The 14,277-nt window shown below is 35.7% G+C and overlaps 1 protein-coding gene across 3 annotated transcripts; it reads right to left on the bottom strand.

Moving 5' to 3' along the window:
* Positions 1-811: 811 nt before the first annotated feature.
* Positions 812-10,221, bottom strand: LOC111392805 (tRNA 2'-phosphotransferase 1-like). Of its 3 annotated transcripts, none has more exons than XM_023018200.1 (9): positions 9,959-10,221; positions 9,736-9,852; positions 9,380-9,527; positions 8,328-8,417; positions 2,519-2,573; positions 2,288-2,410; positions 1,437-1,493; positions 1,214-1,346; positions 812-1,095 (listed from the first exon to the last, which is right to left on the bottom strand). In XM_023018200.1, exons 1-8 carry the CDS (start codon positions 10,135-10,137, stop codon positions 1,222-1,224), a joined length of 894 nt encoding a protein of 297 aa, XP_022873968.1. In that variant the 5' UTR covers positions 10,138-10,221; the 3' UTR covers positions 812-1,095; positions 1,214-1,221. The 3 variants fall into 3 exon arrangements, with proteins under 3 accessions (XP_022873968.1, XP_022873967.1, XP_022873966.1); XM_023018199.1 differs by having other exon boundaries at positions 1,218-1,346; XM_023018198.1 differs by having other exon boundaries at positions 812-1,346.
* Between the last annotated feature and the right edge of the window lie 4,056 nt (positions 10,222-14,277).

The raw sequence follows: 14,277 nt of genomic DNA, 5'->3' as shown, positions 1-14,277 counted from the left end.
CCAAATTTCATGTTTCCTGGAACTAGTTAAATAGTAAAACTGCACTTTCGAAGTGTTGTGGAAGGGCATTATATAGAATGATATGAATGTGAACCTTAATATAACCTGATATCAAGTCTCCAGGTGAAAGGTTATTTCTTCGTGCAGTGATTTCTACAATAATTTTCAAGTATTTATGGTAATTTCTTTCTTTCTTTGCTGAGTGGTATATGTGATAATTTTTCGTATGTGATTTTATGGTGAAGCCTTTACTAAGTTTCCATTGCGATTACATCCTCACTGAATACGTTCTCTGCTCTTGTGTACAGATCTTTGTCAATCTCTGCTACTATGAGTATTTGATTACCAAAAAATGAATTATAATTTAATGGAAAATAATTTGGGCCAAATGAGGGCTTAATTAAGAGGGATAGTCATGTTATTTTGCTAAAAATTGGAGGGTGAAATGGTCAGATAAAGCACTCCTAACCTACTATACCTAATCAAACAATCACTGTATTGTACAGTGCCTTTTTATTTTATTATAAAAATTCTTACCAATTCGATCAAGAATAATGCCCCTTGTACATCGAGCCTTACAGCTCAGTGTACACTCCCCTCACATGAGGGGAGGGGCCCACGCCCATTTAATTGGTCATTTGCCTGTCTGCATTTAATGCGCGGGCCTCGCCCCCCATGTGAAGGGAGTGTACATGTAGCAGAGTCGATCTATCAAAGAACGATAGAATTGTTTATATGTCACACCAGACAGGCAAATGACAAAAGTGTGCCCATTTCAACATTCCAAAATTCAATTATTTCTCAATACAAGTTCACCAGCACAAGCGCAATTATGTTTATATGTAATTTTGAATATTGCCAATATTCCAATAATCTGCCATCGAGCTCGCTACCAAAGAAATCAAGTCCACTAAGATTAATCAGAGGTTCTATTACACCATCACAGCCTATCAAGCCTATGAAAAGTAAATCCGTCCCATTTTGACACTTCTAGTTATGCATGATACAAGTGTGTTGTATATCCCATACGATCCACGAGATATTCTGTTGAGAATAACTTAATGACTACCATTTTAGCGCCACTGGCCCCTATACCTATATTTCAATACATCAGTCAAAAACATAATGCTTTTGGAGTTGGAAGCTTCAACAGAACTTGTTCAAACTAGTCATTTGCAATTCAATGAATAATGCTAAAAAGGACGAATTATACTTGCCAGTCTAAAAGGGTATGGTCTCCCTTTTCGGCCATGATTCTATCTTCTGGAAATACTTTATGGGAACCACTCCATCGAAACCCTCAGTCAAGATCACCCTGTTCTCCGAAATGTAAAGCTTCATTCCCTCTGAATAAAAGAGGACGCAGTGAGAAACATTGTAAAAAAAAAAGAAAAAAAAGGGCATTCATCCCAGACGAGAACTATCCAATTGAGCACCTTCCAAAGCTTTTTTTACATCAAGAAAGATCAACAAATTGACATCTCGTCTCATCCCTGAAAAATCGTGTCACGTATCATCAAATCACCAATACAATGATCTATTTGAATACAATGAAAACAAACAACGAAAAACTAAAGCCTAATAAAAAGAAGTGTACGTTGAAAAATTTCAACAATTCCAAATTTACCTTATTTCAAGGTAGATACACACCTTAAAACAGGTAAAACCACTAAGCCACTCAAAGCATGACAACCTTTTGTGCATGCGAGAATGAGTGCATGTCCCGAAGATTTCTTACCAAAAACTTGAAGATAGAACCCCTTTTACTTCAGTGTTCAATAGACAGTCTATACCCATCATCTTCCGCAAGAAGCAGGTTATTTTGCACATAAACACCACTCACCAGAATTTTAGGGTTTAAACTATGTCACAAGGCTAAACACGAAAGCTAGCTATCTCATGTTAAGCTTCAAGAAAGAAATGTTACATCAATTTAAAGCATCGGTGCACAGAATTGTGTCATTGCTAATAGACTGAAAAGTAAAAACATCAATGACATGCTAGGTAAGAAGTATTGGATAACACTGGATAGTATATGACGAAAAAGAAGCTAGAATAAGAGAATCATTTTCACTATATTATCTAGTCATGTGTACCAAATATGCAACAAATATACGAAATCAATGCGGGTGGGTCATTCCCTGCACATTTGCTTAAGAACCATTATATTGTTCTCTTTGCTCAGCATTGACATTCAAGGGACCTTATAAAGAATGAGGAAAGTAAATTGGCTTAAAGAGCAAATACATGATAGAACAGAGCACACAAACAGCATCAAATATCTCACCACTAATAACTTCGCCATCTGTTGGCAAGCCGCAAGAGAAGTGTACATGCAATCTCTGCATGCGTTTGAGACCATGTTTTAAAATTGATTCCAAGTTCTTCCTGTATGTCCCATGTACACAGACTGCACAAAGCCGAGAAGGGAGGAAACTCTTAGCAGTGGAAGACGTAAAACAGTTAACTCGATCTCTTCAAGAAGAAACATAGATGATAATCAAACACAACATTTTACCTGGAACTTCTTCAGGCGAAAGTATAGGTTTTAACAAGCTCTCTGTTTCAACTGTCTGTCCAGCCAAATAAATTTAGAAAATAAAGAACGAAAAAAGGACGAAAGAAAGAAAATCAAATGGCGCAACCATATAAATATGGAACAATTAAATTTTGAAAAGAACTCAAAAGCAGAATATGTTGTGAAATGAAAACTTTTGATGTCAATGCAAAACTGCATGATATAATGCTAAGAAAACCTAAGTTAAAGAGTTCACATTTACATCACATTTTTATTTGGATCATAATATGTTTTCAAATAAATAATGCCCCCTCTACTCATTACTAATGCATTTTTCAGAGTTCAATCAACATGAACATGTTGCAGCTTTTAGGCACCGATAATCTCAAGGTTATCCTAGATGTAGGTCCTGTCGATCTCAATGTATTTTGCTCAATAATGCTATACCGGGTTATTTGCTATCTCAATAACTGTTGTGCTATGGTGAAAAAGAAACATGATCCAAGCTCATCAAGGAAGAATCTTCAGCTAAGTAAGTTCAGTGGTTGTATGGTGCAGTGTACAATATTCAGCATCGGCACTAGACAACGATACCAAATTTTGTTTCTTACTCCTCCAAGTCACCAAATTGCCTCCAACAAATGATACATATCTTGATGTATACTTCTCTCACTCCAGTGAAGTCCAAATCTTTAAATCCCATATCTAGATATTCGTGTTTAGGAAAAATTGCATTGGAGGTCCCAAACATTTCATTTTGCAGCAAAATACACCTTAATCTTTCATTTTTGGGGCCACAGTCCAAAACCTTTAACTTCCACTGTAGATGAAGTCCATTTGATAGATTCCATCTACTTATCCATTAGTCAACCCTTAAGTTAAAACTTCGACTCAACTTAACAAATAAAGTGAGGGATAAAATAGTAAATTTACATTTTCTATAATAAACAATTAAAATAAAAATAGTATACAAAAAACCAAAAAAGGAACTGTTCGTCTTCTCCAAACACCCCATACCCACCCCCACTCCCACCCCCAACACCAAAACTCAAGAAATCTGATCACTGCCATCCACCGCCACCCATCTACACTTCGCACCACCTAACTTTGCCACCGCAAATGTCGCCACCGCAAATGTCAAACAACACATACATAAGCTAGGTGCATCAGACCTACAATATACAGTAGATCTTTGCTCCGCACAATAATCACATAGATAACCCATACTTCAATTAATTCTTAATTCTCAATCAAATTACTCCCTCCAACACTACATTTTTCGAACTTTTAGCCAAACAATTGAATCAAATTGACAAAAAGCAGAATTTTAGAAGATCATAAATAGGTTGTTTTATAGGGAGAGGATTGAAGTAGAAGAACATCCCTAACAGGTGAAAACTAAAATTGTGTCAAAGGGAAATAATGAACTATAAGCATCAGTTGAGAAAAATATTTGAAATAATAAATTTTGACCTTGTTTGATCCCCATTCTTTTCAAAATACATTTTTCTCTATTCTTTTCAACCACACATTCTTTAATAAAATAATATTACATGTAAATTAAAAAAAAATTCTTATTTTTTAACTACACATTCTCCATCAATCTATTATTCTAAAATACATTATTAGGAAACAATGGGGCTCAAACATGCCCTTAACTATGTGCTACCTTCTACATAATGATAGGATAGAGAAGGATACTGGAGTTGGTCCAAGAATGAAATTTACCTTCTCAAGACAGTGAAAGAAAGGGGTTTTGCAAGTCAAAATACGATAAGTTCAGTAGTTGTATGGTACAGTGCACAATATTCAGCATCGGCACTAGACAAAGATACCATATGTTGTTACTTACTCCTCCAAGTCACTAAATTGCCACCAACAAATGTCCTGGCGTATACTATCTATCCTATCTCGCTCCAGTCTAGTCCAAATCTGTAAATCCCATAGTATCTAGATGTCCGCGTTTAGAAAACAAAATACATTTGATTGGAGAGGATTTTACATATGTTAAGATAAGATTGACTATCTACATGTGCCGATTCATGAATTGGCTCACACAACTCACTATGACAAGTCAGGTCTCGTGCGAGTAAGATAGATCGACTCTCCTATAGTCTTTGATATATTTCTTTGTTTGTAGGAGTTTGATTAGGTAGAAAGACAAGTCATGTTTTGCCTCTATAGGAGTATCTGCAGGTTCAATGCTAAGTAACCAATTCATGACAAGAGATCTAGTATATATTTTCAAGGAGAAAGAAGAAAACCGTATTTAGATCGAGATACCTCAATGCACTAGAAGTATTTTGCATCACTCATATCCTTCCTTTCGAACTCTTTGGTAAGATAACTCTAGAGTCTTTCAATCTCACTCATGTCATCAACATACACAATAAGTAACGTGATATTCTTACAATCTTTTTTATAAAACGAGTGATTTACCAAAGCTTGCCTAAGCCCATACTTCTTCAAAGGACTTGACCTCCCAAACCAAGCCTTGGGAGATTGCTTCAAGCTATACAGAACCTTTTTCAACTTACCTAACTTAACTCATAGAGGCGTAAATCCCAAAGATGGATCCATACAGTCTTCTCTCAAATCATCGTAGTGGAAGGCATTTCAATATCAAACTACTTTAATGGCAAGTTTAGCTTAGGTGCTAAAGATAGTATACCTCTAATAGTATCGGAACAAAGGTCTCCAGATAATATTACCTATAAGTATGTGTATATCCTCTAGCAATTAGTCTGGTTTTATACGTCCACTGTCCCATCTGACTTGTACTTCACCAAGAATACCCACTTAGTCACTTACACTCCCACAATCTTCTTCTCCCGAGGTAGCTTGATCATCTCCAAGTAGAATTCTTCTAGAGAGCATTCATTTCTTCTATCACAGCAAAGTTCCATTTAGGATCTTTGAGAGTTTCCCGACACAAAAGACAACTACAGGGCAAATGCTAGGTGAATCTTAGATAAGCAATGATAATAAATATAATAAGAGACGAGATAGAAGAATTAGAATAGGAGTTTTAGAAATCCTACCTACCAAGTTCTTTACAATTGCGAAGGGGATATCTCCTACTAAGATTGTTAGCTAGTGGATTCAAGGCAACAATTTTTGAAGCTGCAAGGTTAGATTAGAAGATCCCGAAGCAACAAGAGAGAAAACACTATCAATCGTGGAAGTCATCGATGGCGCAATAGTATTTTCACGAAGAGAATAGGGAAAAGGCTTAACAGTATGATCAAAGTCTAGAGTGGGGTTTATGGTAACACTAAAACATGAGTGCATAATTTGTTAACAAACAAGAAAGGAAAGGTGTGCAAAAAAGAGAAGAAATTAGGGCAAAGAGGAAATTCTATTATTTATATATTTAAGGGTTCTTAATTATATTGAATAAGCCTTCATTTTATAGAGCAAATAATATAAAACTAATAGAATTTATAATAAGCCCTTGTTTGATCCCATTATTTTCAAAATACATTTTTCTCTTTTCTATTTTAACCTCACTTTCTTCAATAAAATAATATTACACGCAAACCCAAAATTTTTCCTTATTTTTTAACCACACATTCTCCATCAATCCACTGTTCTAAAATGCATTATTACTATAAAATGGAGCTCAAATAGGCTCTAAACTAGAACTTTATCAAATTATTAAAACAAATTTAATCGAATTAAAATAAACATACTTCAAATAAAACTCTATTTTAAACTTCTATCTAAACTATATCTCTATCTTCATTAAACACCCTCATTTTTCCTTGTATAACAATTTTTTAGAACATCTAGGTGATGTGTCATTCCTAACTTCTTTTATTTTCCCTTGCCCTCAGTTTCATACCCTCCAAAATTCATAGATTCTTCTCTTCTAACTACACTCATTCTTCTTCCTTACAATCAATCTCTCCTCGAGAGAAACCAATGACACATCTCCATAAAATGACTCAGACATGGATTTGAACATCAATAGAGGACATAGTATTTTTGTGAAAGTAATTATAACCCTTTCGGGAGTTGGAGTAACCAAGGAAGACACATTTAAGGGCACGAGGATCAACCTTATCCCTAAGACGAGAGTGAATGTGAATAGAACAAACACAACCAAAGACCATAAGTCTAATAGTTAAGGCACATGGAATAGGGTAAAATTGAGATAGCATCCTTAAGAGGGTTTGATGGTCAATAATATGAGCAGGAATCTGTTAGTAAAGAAAATAGCGGTCATGATAGCATCAGCCTAGAAACATTTAGCAACATGCATAGTAAAACATAATTCCCGAGCCTCCACTAAGATGGATTGATTCTTATGATCCACTATACTGTTCTATAGTGACATATAAGTTCACATTGTTTGGTGAAGAATACTATGGGTTGTGAGGAAATCAACAAATGATGGAAGCACGAACTCACGACCATTGTTTGAATGAAAAACATGAACTTGTTTAACCATCTTTCTTGACAATTAAGGAATAGCATTTATAATATCATTCTTAGATTTTAACAAGTATATTCAGTATACTCTAGTGCAGTTATCAATAAAAGAAACAACTTGAAGTAGATAGACTAGAGAAAAGACCACAAACATCATTATAAACACGTGCCAAAGGAACTGAATTTTTTAAAAATTAGGGATGGACATTTTTCCCGGAACCAGTTAGAACTGGCCAGTGGCTCCTGACCATCTAAGGAATTTTTTGCTTTGGGACAAAATATTGAGAACCGGTTAGTTCTGGTCCAGTTCTCCGTGCTGGTAGCTTACAGGTTTTTTTACCTTTTTTTATTGGTAAAATATAAAAACCTCAATCTTTTATTATTTTTATCAAACATAAATTACACAATCACGTTCAGTTTCCCTTCTCTGTTACAGTTTCCTTCTCTTTAATTTCTTTGATTCTTTTCTTTTCTCTTCCTTAAGTTCTTTAATTGATTCTTTCCTTCTCAAGCCAAATAAAATTATTGGGTAATCTACACCTAAATAATTTTATAAATACTATACAATTTCATTCCCAAGATGCAAACCATAAAAAAAAATTCCAGGGCTCAATCTTTAGAAAAAAATCAATTTTCTTGTTTCTCCAAAGGTTGGCTGGCCTTAAACCTTTAAGATTATTGAAGATAATCAGGAAATTTGTACTTTTTACCCTTTTTTCTTTACAATATATATATACACACACATATATTGGTCGTGCTTGAAGTTATATTATTGGTTGTTGAATGTTGAATGCTAGGTCTTCAATTACTAGGTTAAAGGTGTGAATTTTTTAGTTTTATTTTCACCTTGATTACTTGGTTGTTGATTTGCTTGTTGGGTCTTCAATTACAGCTGGTTTACATAGGATTATGAACTATTTTCTAATTAATGCAATTGTACATCATTTGACATTTGTTTTGTCATTTTCAATGTAAAGGACCGGACTAAATCAGAAGAGGTTCGGTTCCATAGATATGGAACCGACGGTACCATTTCTAAGATTTTCATTGGAACTCGGTTCGGGGTTTGGTTATCTTCAGAACCGGACAGCGCTTACTCCTAGTTGAAATTGATTTTATAAGGGACCCGATGGTTCTTAGCATAAATGCATTTGTCATATCGTAAACTAGAACTAGAACTAATATTCATTCAAGAATTTATCATCCAAAACTTCAATAACAAAATCTCTATAAACTTTTATTCTTTCAACCAAGAAACAAGAAATGGAGCAATAATATTTTAGATAACAGAAATGACAGGCTACTTTCAGTTATTAGTTTCAATAAGACTTCTGTTGAATGCAGTCCTAGTCACAATCTTTAGATGGTGCATTACCGCTATGGTGTGCCCTTGGTTTGCACGTATAAAAAGCTCCCCATTTTCTTCCAATAGGCTAAACCTCTGTTTGTTGTCCTTTCTGACAGCCTGTTAGATATTAAATTCAGCAGAAAGATGGTTGTTACACAAAAATTGAATATATAAAGAACAGAAATAGCAAGTCAATTGGAGAAAACACGCACTTGACAGAAAATGATTAATTATCATGTGGTACACGTTGAGAAGAACAATTTCATGTGTGTGATGATCCATGTTAGTTAGCAATACGTGAGAGAAGGGGGAACAACACAGAAAGGGAAACAAACTTTGCAGGCTAAAATATTACTGTAAAACTCACAAGCAAGTATTGATCTATAACACCATTTCTAGCGACCATCTTAATGTGAGCTTATTTGAAGATCATGCCAAGTTTTGCTAAAATTCAAACCCATGTCTCAACTGAGTGCTTTTACAAACTCAAAGGTTCGAGGCACCGGGCACGTATTACTAATATAATGATCATTAACTTTGATTCTCCTCCAACAAATGAAGATGTCTCTACAAAACACCCTTCTTAGTTAATAGTAAAATATACATGACCATGCCAGGTAAACTCCCTGCATAAAGGTAGAAAAAGGATAACAAAAAAATATGTTTTCTAAACTATAAAGACACAACCCAAAATGCTGAGGCTAATAATTAAAAACCCGTCTATGTCACAATAAACAAGCGCATGTCTTATCCACCATGAGGCATAATCCTTGAAACTCGCATTCAAAGTGCAAGGCTGTAAGCTTTTTGAGGTAGACGAGTTTGAAGATGCAACCTTTCTAAAATAATTTACAAGAGTACAGGCTAAGAGTGGTAGATGACTTTAAATGACAAGGCTATCCCTCAATAGAGAATAAGAAGGGAAAATAGAAGGATGACCATTGATCCATAGATGATAGATAGTTGAAACATTTTACTTAACGAAAGTAGTCAACGTCTCAATGGACATGTGAACATTACCATATGGTATTTGATATGAATTCTTCACATTAGATTTATACATAGATAAAAGAACAAACCTCTCTAACTTCATCAACTGTGTGTGAGCATAACGGAATATTGGCAAGCGTTTTCAAATTTAGCTTTAGAAGGTCTTGGACCTTGACATATCCATCATTCCTCATGTCCAATTTCAACTCAGAAGCCATGTGCCGTAATATACGTGTTCTGAAATTATTGCCCACAAATAGCTAAATTAAAGTAAATAATAATTGGAGAGATCCCTCAACTAAATTAACACTGCACTAAGATTTTAGAATTCATGTCATATCTGGTGAACCATAATTATAGAATAAAAAAGAGAAATAAATAGATTAGAATCCAATAAAACAAACAAAACAATGAAATAAATAAAAGAGCAGTAATAATTGCATACAGGAGTCTGCCAAGAGCATCAATTTTATCTTTGCCAGAAGAAACGCCACCGCCACCTCGGCCTCTTGATCTTTCCCGGCTATCGTTCTTCTCTAGTCCTCTTCCTCTACCCCCACCACTAGCATATATTACACCCGAAAATTAGTAAAAGAATTAGTTTCAGAATAGAAAATTATAATTTTTGACACGAAAACAAACAATTTTGAGGAAAAACGCACGCAGACCTTCTGCTGGAACCAGCAAAAGCAGTAAAAGAAGCGCTTTTGTTCCCACTGTCCATCAAAATTTGGGTTCGAAACTCGGAATGCAACAAAGAAAGAGGGTTAATGGGAATCGCTTGTGGCAGATAAAAAAGGCGACAGCGCAGAATTCTAAATCCACCGTTACTGAGTGATGACCACATGTGCTTTTGAGCTAGTTTCCGGAGGATCTTTGGAAATGTACAATTACAGCGCCACAAGGGAGAGTAGGGAGAGGAAGTTCACAAAAATAGCAAAAATTGGCATCGGCCTTTATCCATTAAATGAATTAAAAAAAAAATTAAGTTTAAAAAAAACTTCACAGTAAAAAGTCATTTTACCATTCAGATTGTTTGAATTATCTCTCACCGACCGACCGACTAGTGCAGAAATTCGATCGACCGACCACCAGAGTTACACCAACGTCGCAATCAACGACCATCATCTACAGTGAAAATAAAAGAACCGGTTAGTTTTCTGATCTTTTCTCTAGTTCGAATGCTTTTTTTCATAGGATAGCATCCTTAGTAATTTTGGTTGAAATTAGATCCATGGACATGAGTAGTTAGATTGTGGGTATGCTGGAATGTGAAAAATGCTTTTTTTTTGCCTTTTTTTGGAGCTCAGTGGTCGGGAATGGCGGTTTCCGGCCACTGGGCGAGCAGTCGCACCAACCGACTGTTAACAATCGGCCCAGACTGTTAACGGTCGGGCATCTGGGCCAGTTCACCGGCCCAGATTAAATATTTAAATTTTAAATTTTTTTATAATTTTTGTAATTAATTAAATTTTTTATTTGATTAAATAGTAATTATATTATTTATTTATTTAATTTTTTTTAATCATTGTCAATATAATATAATAATTGAAATATTGTAAAATTAACAATGTTGATTATTTTTTTATGAAATTATCTTTAATTTATTTTTTAAAATTTATTTAAATAATATGAATAGTCTAAATTTTAAAAAAAGGTAAAGTAATTATTTATTTAATTTTTATATTTGTCTTTTATATAATTTAATAATTCAAATATTGTAAAATTAACAATGTTGATTCTATTTTTTTATGAAATTATCTTTAATTTATTTTTTAAAATTTATTTAAATAATATGAATAGTCTAAATTTTAAAAAAAGGTAAAGTAATTATTTATTTAATTTTTATATTTGTCTTTTATATAATTTAATAATTCAAATATTGTAAATTTAACAATGTTGATTCTTTTTTTTTTATGAAATTATCTTTAATTTATTGTTTTAAATTTATTTAAATAATATGAATAGTTTAAATTTTAAAAAAAGGTAAAGTAATTATTTATTTAATTTTTATATTTGTCTTTTATATAATTTAATAATTCAAATATTCTAAAATTAACAATTTTGTGTTGTTCCTTTTTTTTTATGAAATAATCTTTAATTTATTTTTTCAAAATTTTTTTATGAAATTATCTTTAATTTATTTTTTTAAATTTATTTAAATAATATGAATAGTCTAAATTTTAAAAAAAGGTAAAGTAATTATTTATTTAATTTTTATATTTGTCTTTTATATAATTTAATAATTGAATACATAATATTGTTCGAAATTAACAATTTGTTTTGTTCCTTTTATTGTTCTTTTATGAAAATCTTTGATTTTTTTCAATTTATTTAAATAATATGAATAGTCTAAATTTTAAAAAAAGGTAAAGTAATTATTTATTTAATTTTTATATTTGTCTTTTATATAATTTAATAATTGAATACATAATATTGTTCGAAATTAACAATTTGTTTTGTTCCTTTTATTGTTCTTTTATGAAAATCTTTGATTTTTTTCAATTTATTTAAATAATATTTATATTCTTTAATTTTTTTGACAATACATTTAATTTGATTTGTTGTTTTTTGTAAATGTATTTTTCAAATGTAATATTTGTAATTGTATGGTAATTAGAGTTCGATTCTCTTGATTTTGTGAGATTATGCTTTATTTTGTTATCTCTTGTTCAATGCTATAACATTTGAATTTTTGCAGGATGGAGTATCATTTAGATGCAGAGTTGAGACGGATGTCGGGGAAAACTACTTGGAACAGTAGCTTTGAGAGTTTTACTGCTGTATTGGAGCTGCTCAATGATCAGCACGGAGATATTCTACGATAGTCCTTCTTGTGGCCACTATACCAGTTGCGAGAGGTGCAGTACTCAGGACAGATTATTGATGCACTTCTATGTCGGCTTCTGAGGCCAGTCGACGGCGATTCCCTCTAGTTCGACCTCGGGGGCAAGGTCGTCAGTTTCTCAATGTTTGAGTTTACATTGATCACTGGACTGAAGATTACGGGCGACGATGCAGCCATGGAGAGAAGCAGTAGGCTGTACGAGACGTACTTCCAGGGACATAGGTCGGTGCTTCTACCCGACTTGATGGTCGCGATCAGGGGGTGCGACCATATGCTAGATAGATTGAAGCTTGGGCTGGTCTACATCCTCGAGAGTGTGATGAGGTGTCATCACAAGAAGACTGCCATCGACATTTTTCATTTGCAAGTTGTTGACGACATCGATGCGTTCAACAACTATTCGTGGGACCGAAGATGCTACGAAGACACCGTACATGTGTTTACCAGATCGTACTCGAGGCCCAGAGGGTCGATGCGTAAATACGATACATATGGATTGCCGTTAGCAGTGCAAGTAAATGTTTAATATAATCAAAGTTAAAGTTTTAGTGTATTACATTGATGCTTAATAAGTGTATGTGTTACAGATTTGGGTGTATGAGACAGTTCTTGTACTGGGGGCCCGCTTTGCGCAGCGAGGGGAGACACGCTGCCCTCGGATGCATCATTGGAGATCATCGCGAGCGGAGGGATGTCCCACTGGGAAGCAGTTATCGGCCCTCCTCGACGATCCTCAGGTAAGTATTATGCATTTGTGATTTATATTATACGTAGTTTAAAATTTTGTTTACATGATCGTTAAATAGTTGAAATGTCAATATGTTAGCTTGAAGTCATACCTGAGTTGACGCCATCGATGGAAGAGGAGGCTCGGGGTCTTGTGCGGGATTTAGGCATTCCGCACACCCCAGACGAAGAGATGCCTGATCCGAGTTTGGACCGAGATTGGGTATGTGAATGAAATATAATTTATTGAATATGATCGACGTATAAATTTATTGAATAATTTTTCATTTTATTTATGTAGGAGGGCGGTCCAGCTGATCGACGATCACCTCCGTTGGGGTCATCGCCGCCACCATTGGCATCATCTCCGCCGAGAATATCATCCCCGCCATTGGCATCACCTCTGTCGAGGGCATCACCTCCGCCGGGGCCATCACCGCCGCCATTGGTATCACCTCCGTCCAGACACCTCCCCCGTGTGTCTCCGGGGCATAGTGATGATTTGTATGCCCGTTTGACTGGATTTATAACGGAGGAGGTCGGCGCGCTACGACAAGATTTGACGGAGAGGGTCGATGATCTGGGACTAGAGTTGACAGGGAGGGTCAACGATCTGGTAGGGAAGGTTGACTATATGACAGGAAGGGTCGACGATATGGGACGAGAGTTGACAGGGAGGGTTGACGATCTATCCCATGATGTTGGAATACTACAGTCTTTCGTTGTCGACCTTCAGGATACAGTAGCGGCGCTTAGGGGAGATTTAGCGGGCAGACGATGGGAGGACAGAGGGGATGGCGGAGATCATGATCGAGGGGGTGGCAGAGATGGTGATGGAGAGGGGGTCACCAACATTTTTGGCGTGATGAGACATTGGAGTCCTTGTGGTTGTCTATGAAGGGGGTGGCCCCGATGGGGATGAGAGAGGGGATTACAGAGGGGGTGGCCCCGACGGGAGGGACGGAGGAAGTGGCGACGGAGGGGGAGGCCCCGACGGGAGGGGCGGAGGTGGTGGCGACGGAGGGAGAGGCCCCCATGGAGGGGGCGGAGGAGGTGGCCCCGGAGGTCGAGAGGACGCACGGCGTGATTGAGGGTAAGAGACATGCTGTTGACGAGACGGAGGAGGTGGTCGGCAAGAGATTGAGAGTGCCGTCATAGTATGTTGTTTCCCCCTTCACGGCTGAGGCCAAGAGGAGGACGTTCATCGATGGGACGTACCCGAACTTATTCAGAGAGGTGGACAATGCCAAGTGGAAAGTGTTCGAGACAGAGTGGAGGAGAATTATCCCCGGGTAAGTATTGTATGATTTTAATAAAGCACTGTACGCTAACTCGTCTACGCTTATTTTAACATTTCCCTCTTTTTTACAGAGCTAGCCGCACGATAGGACAAAGGACGGTCTCGGACCCTTA

Source organism: Olea europaea, unplaced genomic scaffold, assembly GCF_002742605.1.
Source record: "Olea europaea var. sylvestris unplaced genomic scaffold, O_europaea_v1 scaffold980, whole genome shotgun sequence".
NCBI lineage: Eukaryota > Viridiplantae > Streptophyta > Magnoliopsida > Lamiales > Oleaceae > Olea > Olea europaea.
This window is presented reverse-complemented; position numbering and strand designations above follow the sequence as displayed.

Excerpts from the sequence above, each read along its gene's own strand:
- LOC111392805 (XM_023018198.1), bottom strand. The coding sequence starts at position 10,137 with ATGTGGTCATCACTCAGTAACGGTGGATTTAGAATTCTGCGCTGTCGC. Across the intron at positions 9,528-9,735 it reads GATGCTCTTGGCAGACTCCT|AACACGTATATTACGGCACA; the intron begins GTATGCAATTAT and ends CAATAATTTCAG. Across the intron at positions 2,411-2,518 it reads TTCGCCTGAAGAAGTTCCAG|TCTGTGTACATGGGACATAC; the intron begins GTAAAATGTTGT and ends GGCTTTGTGCAG.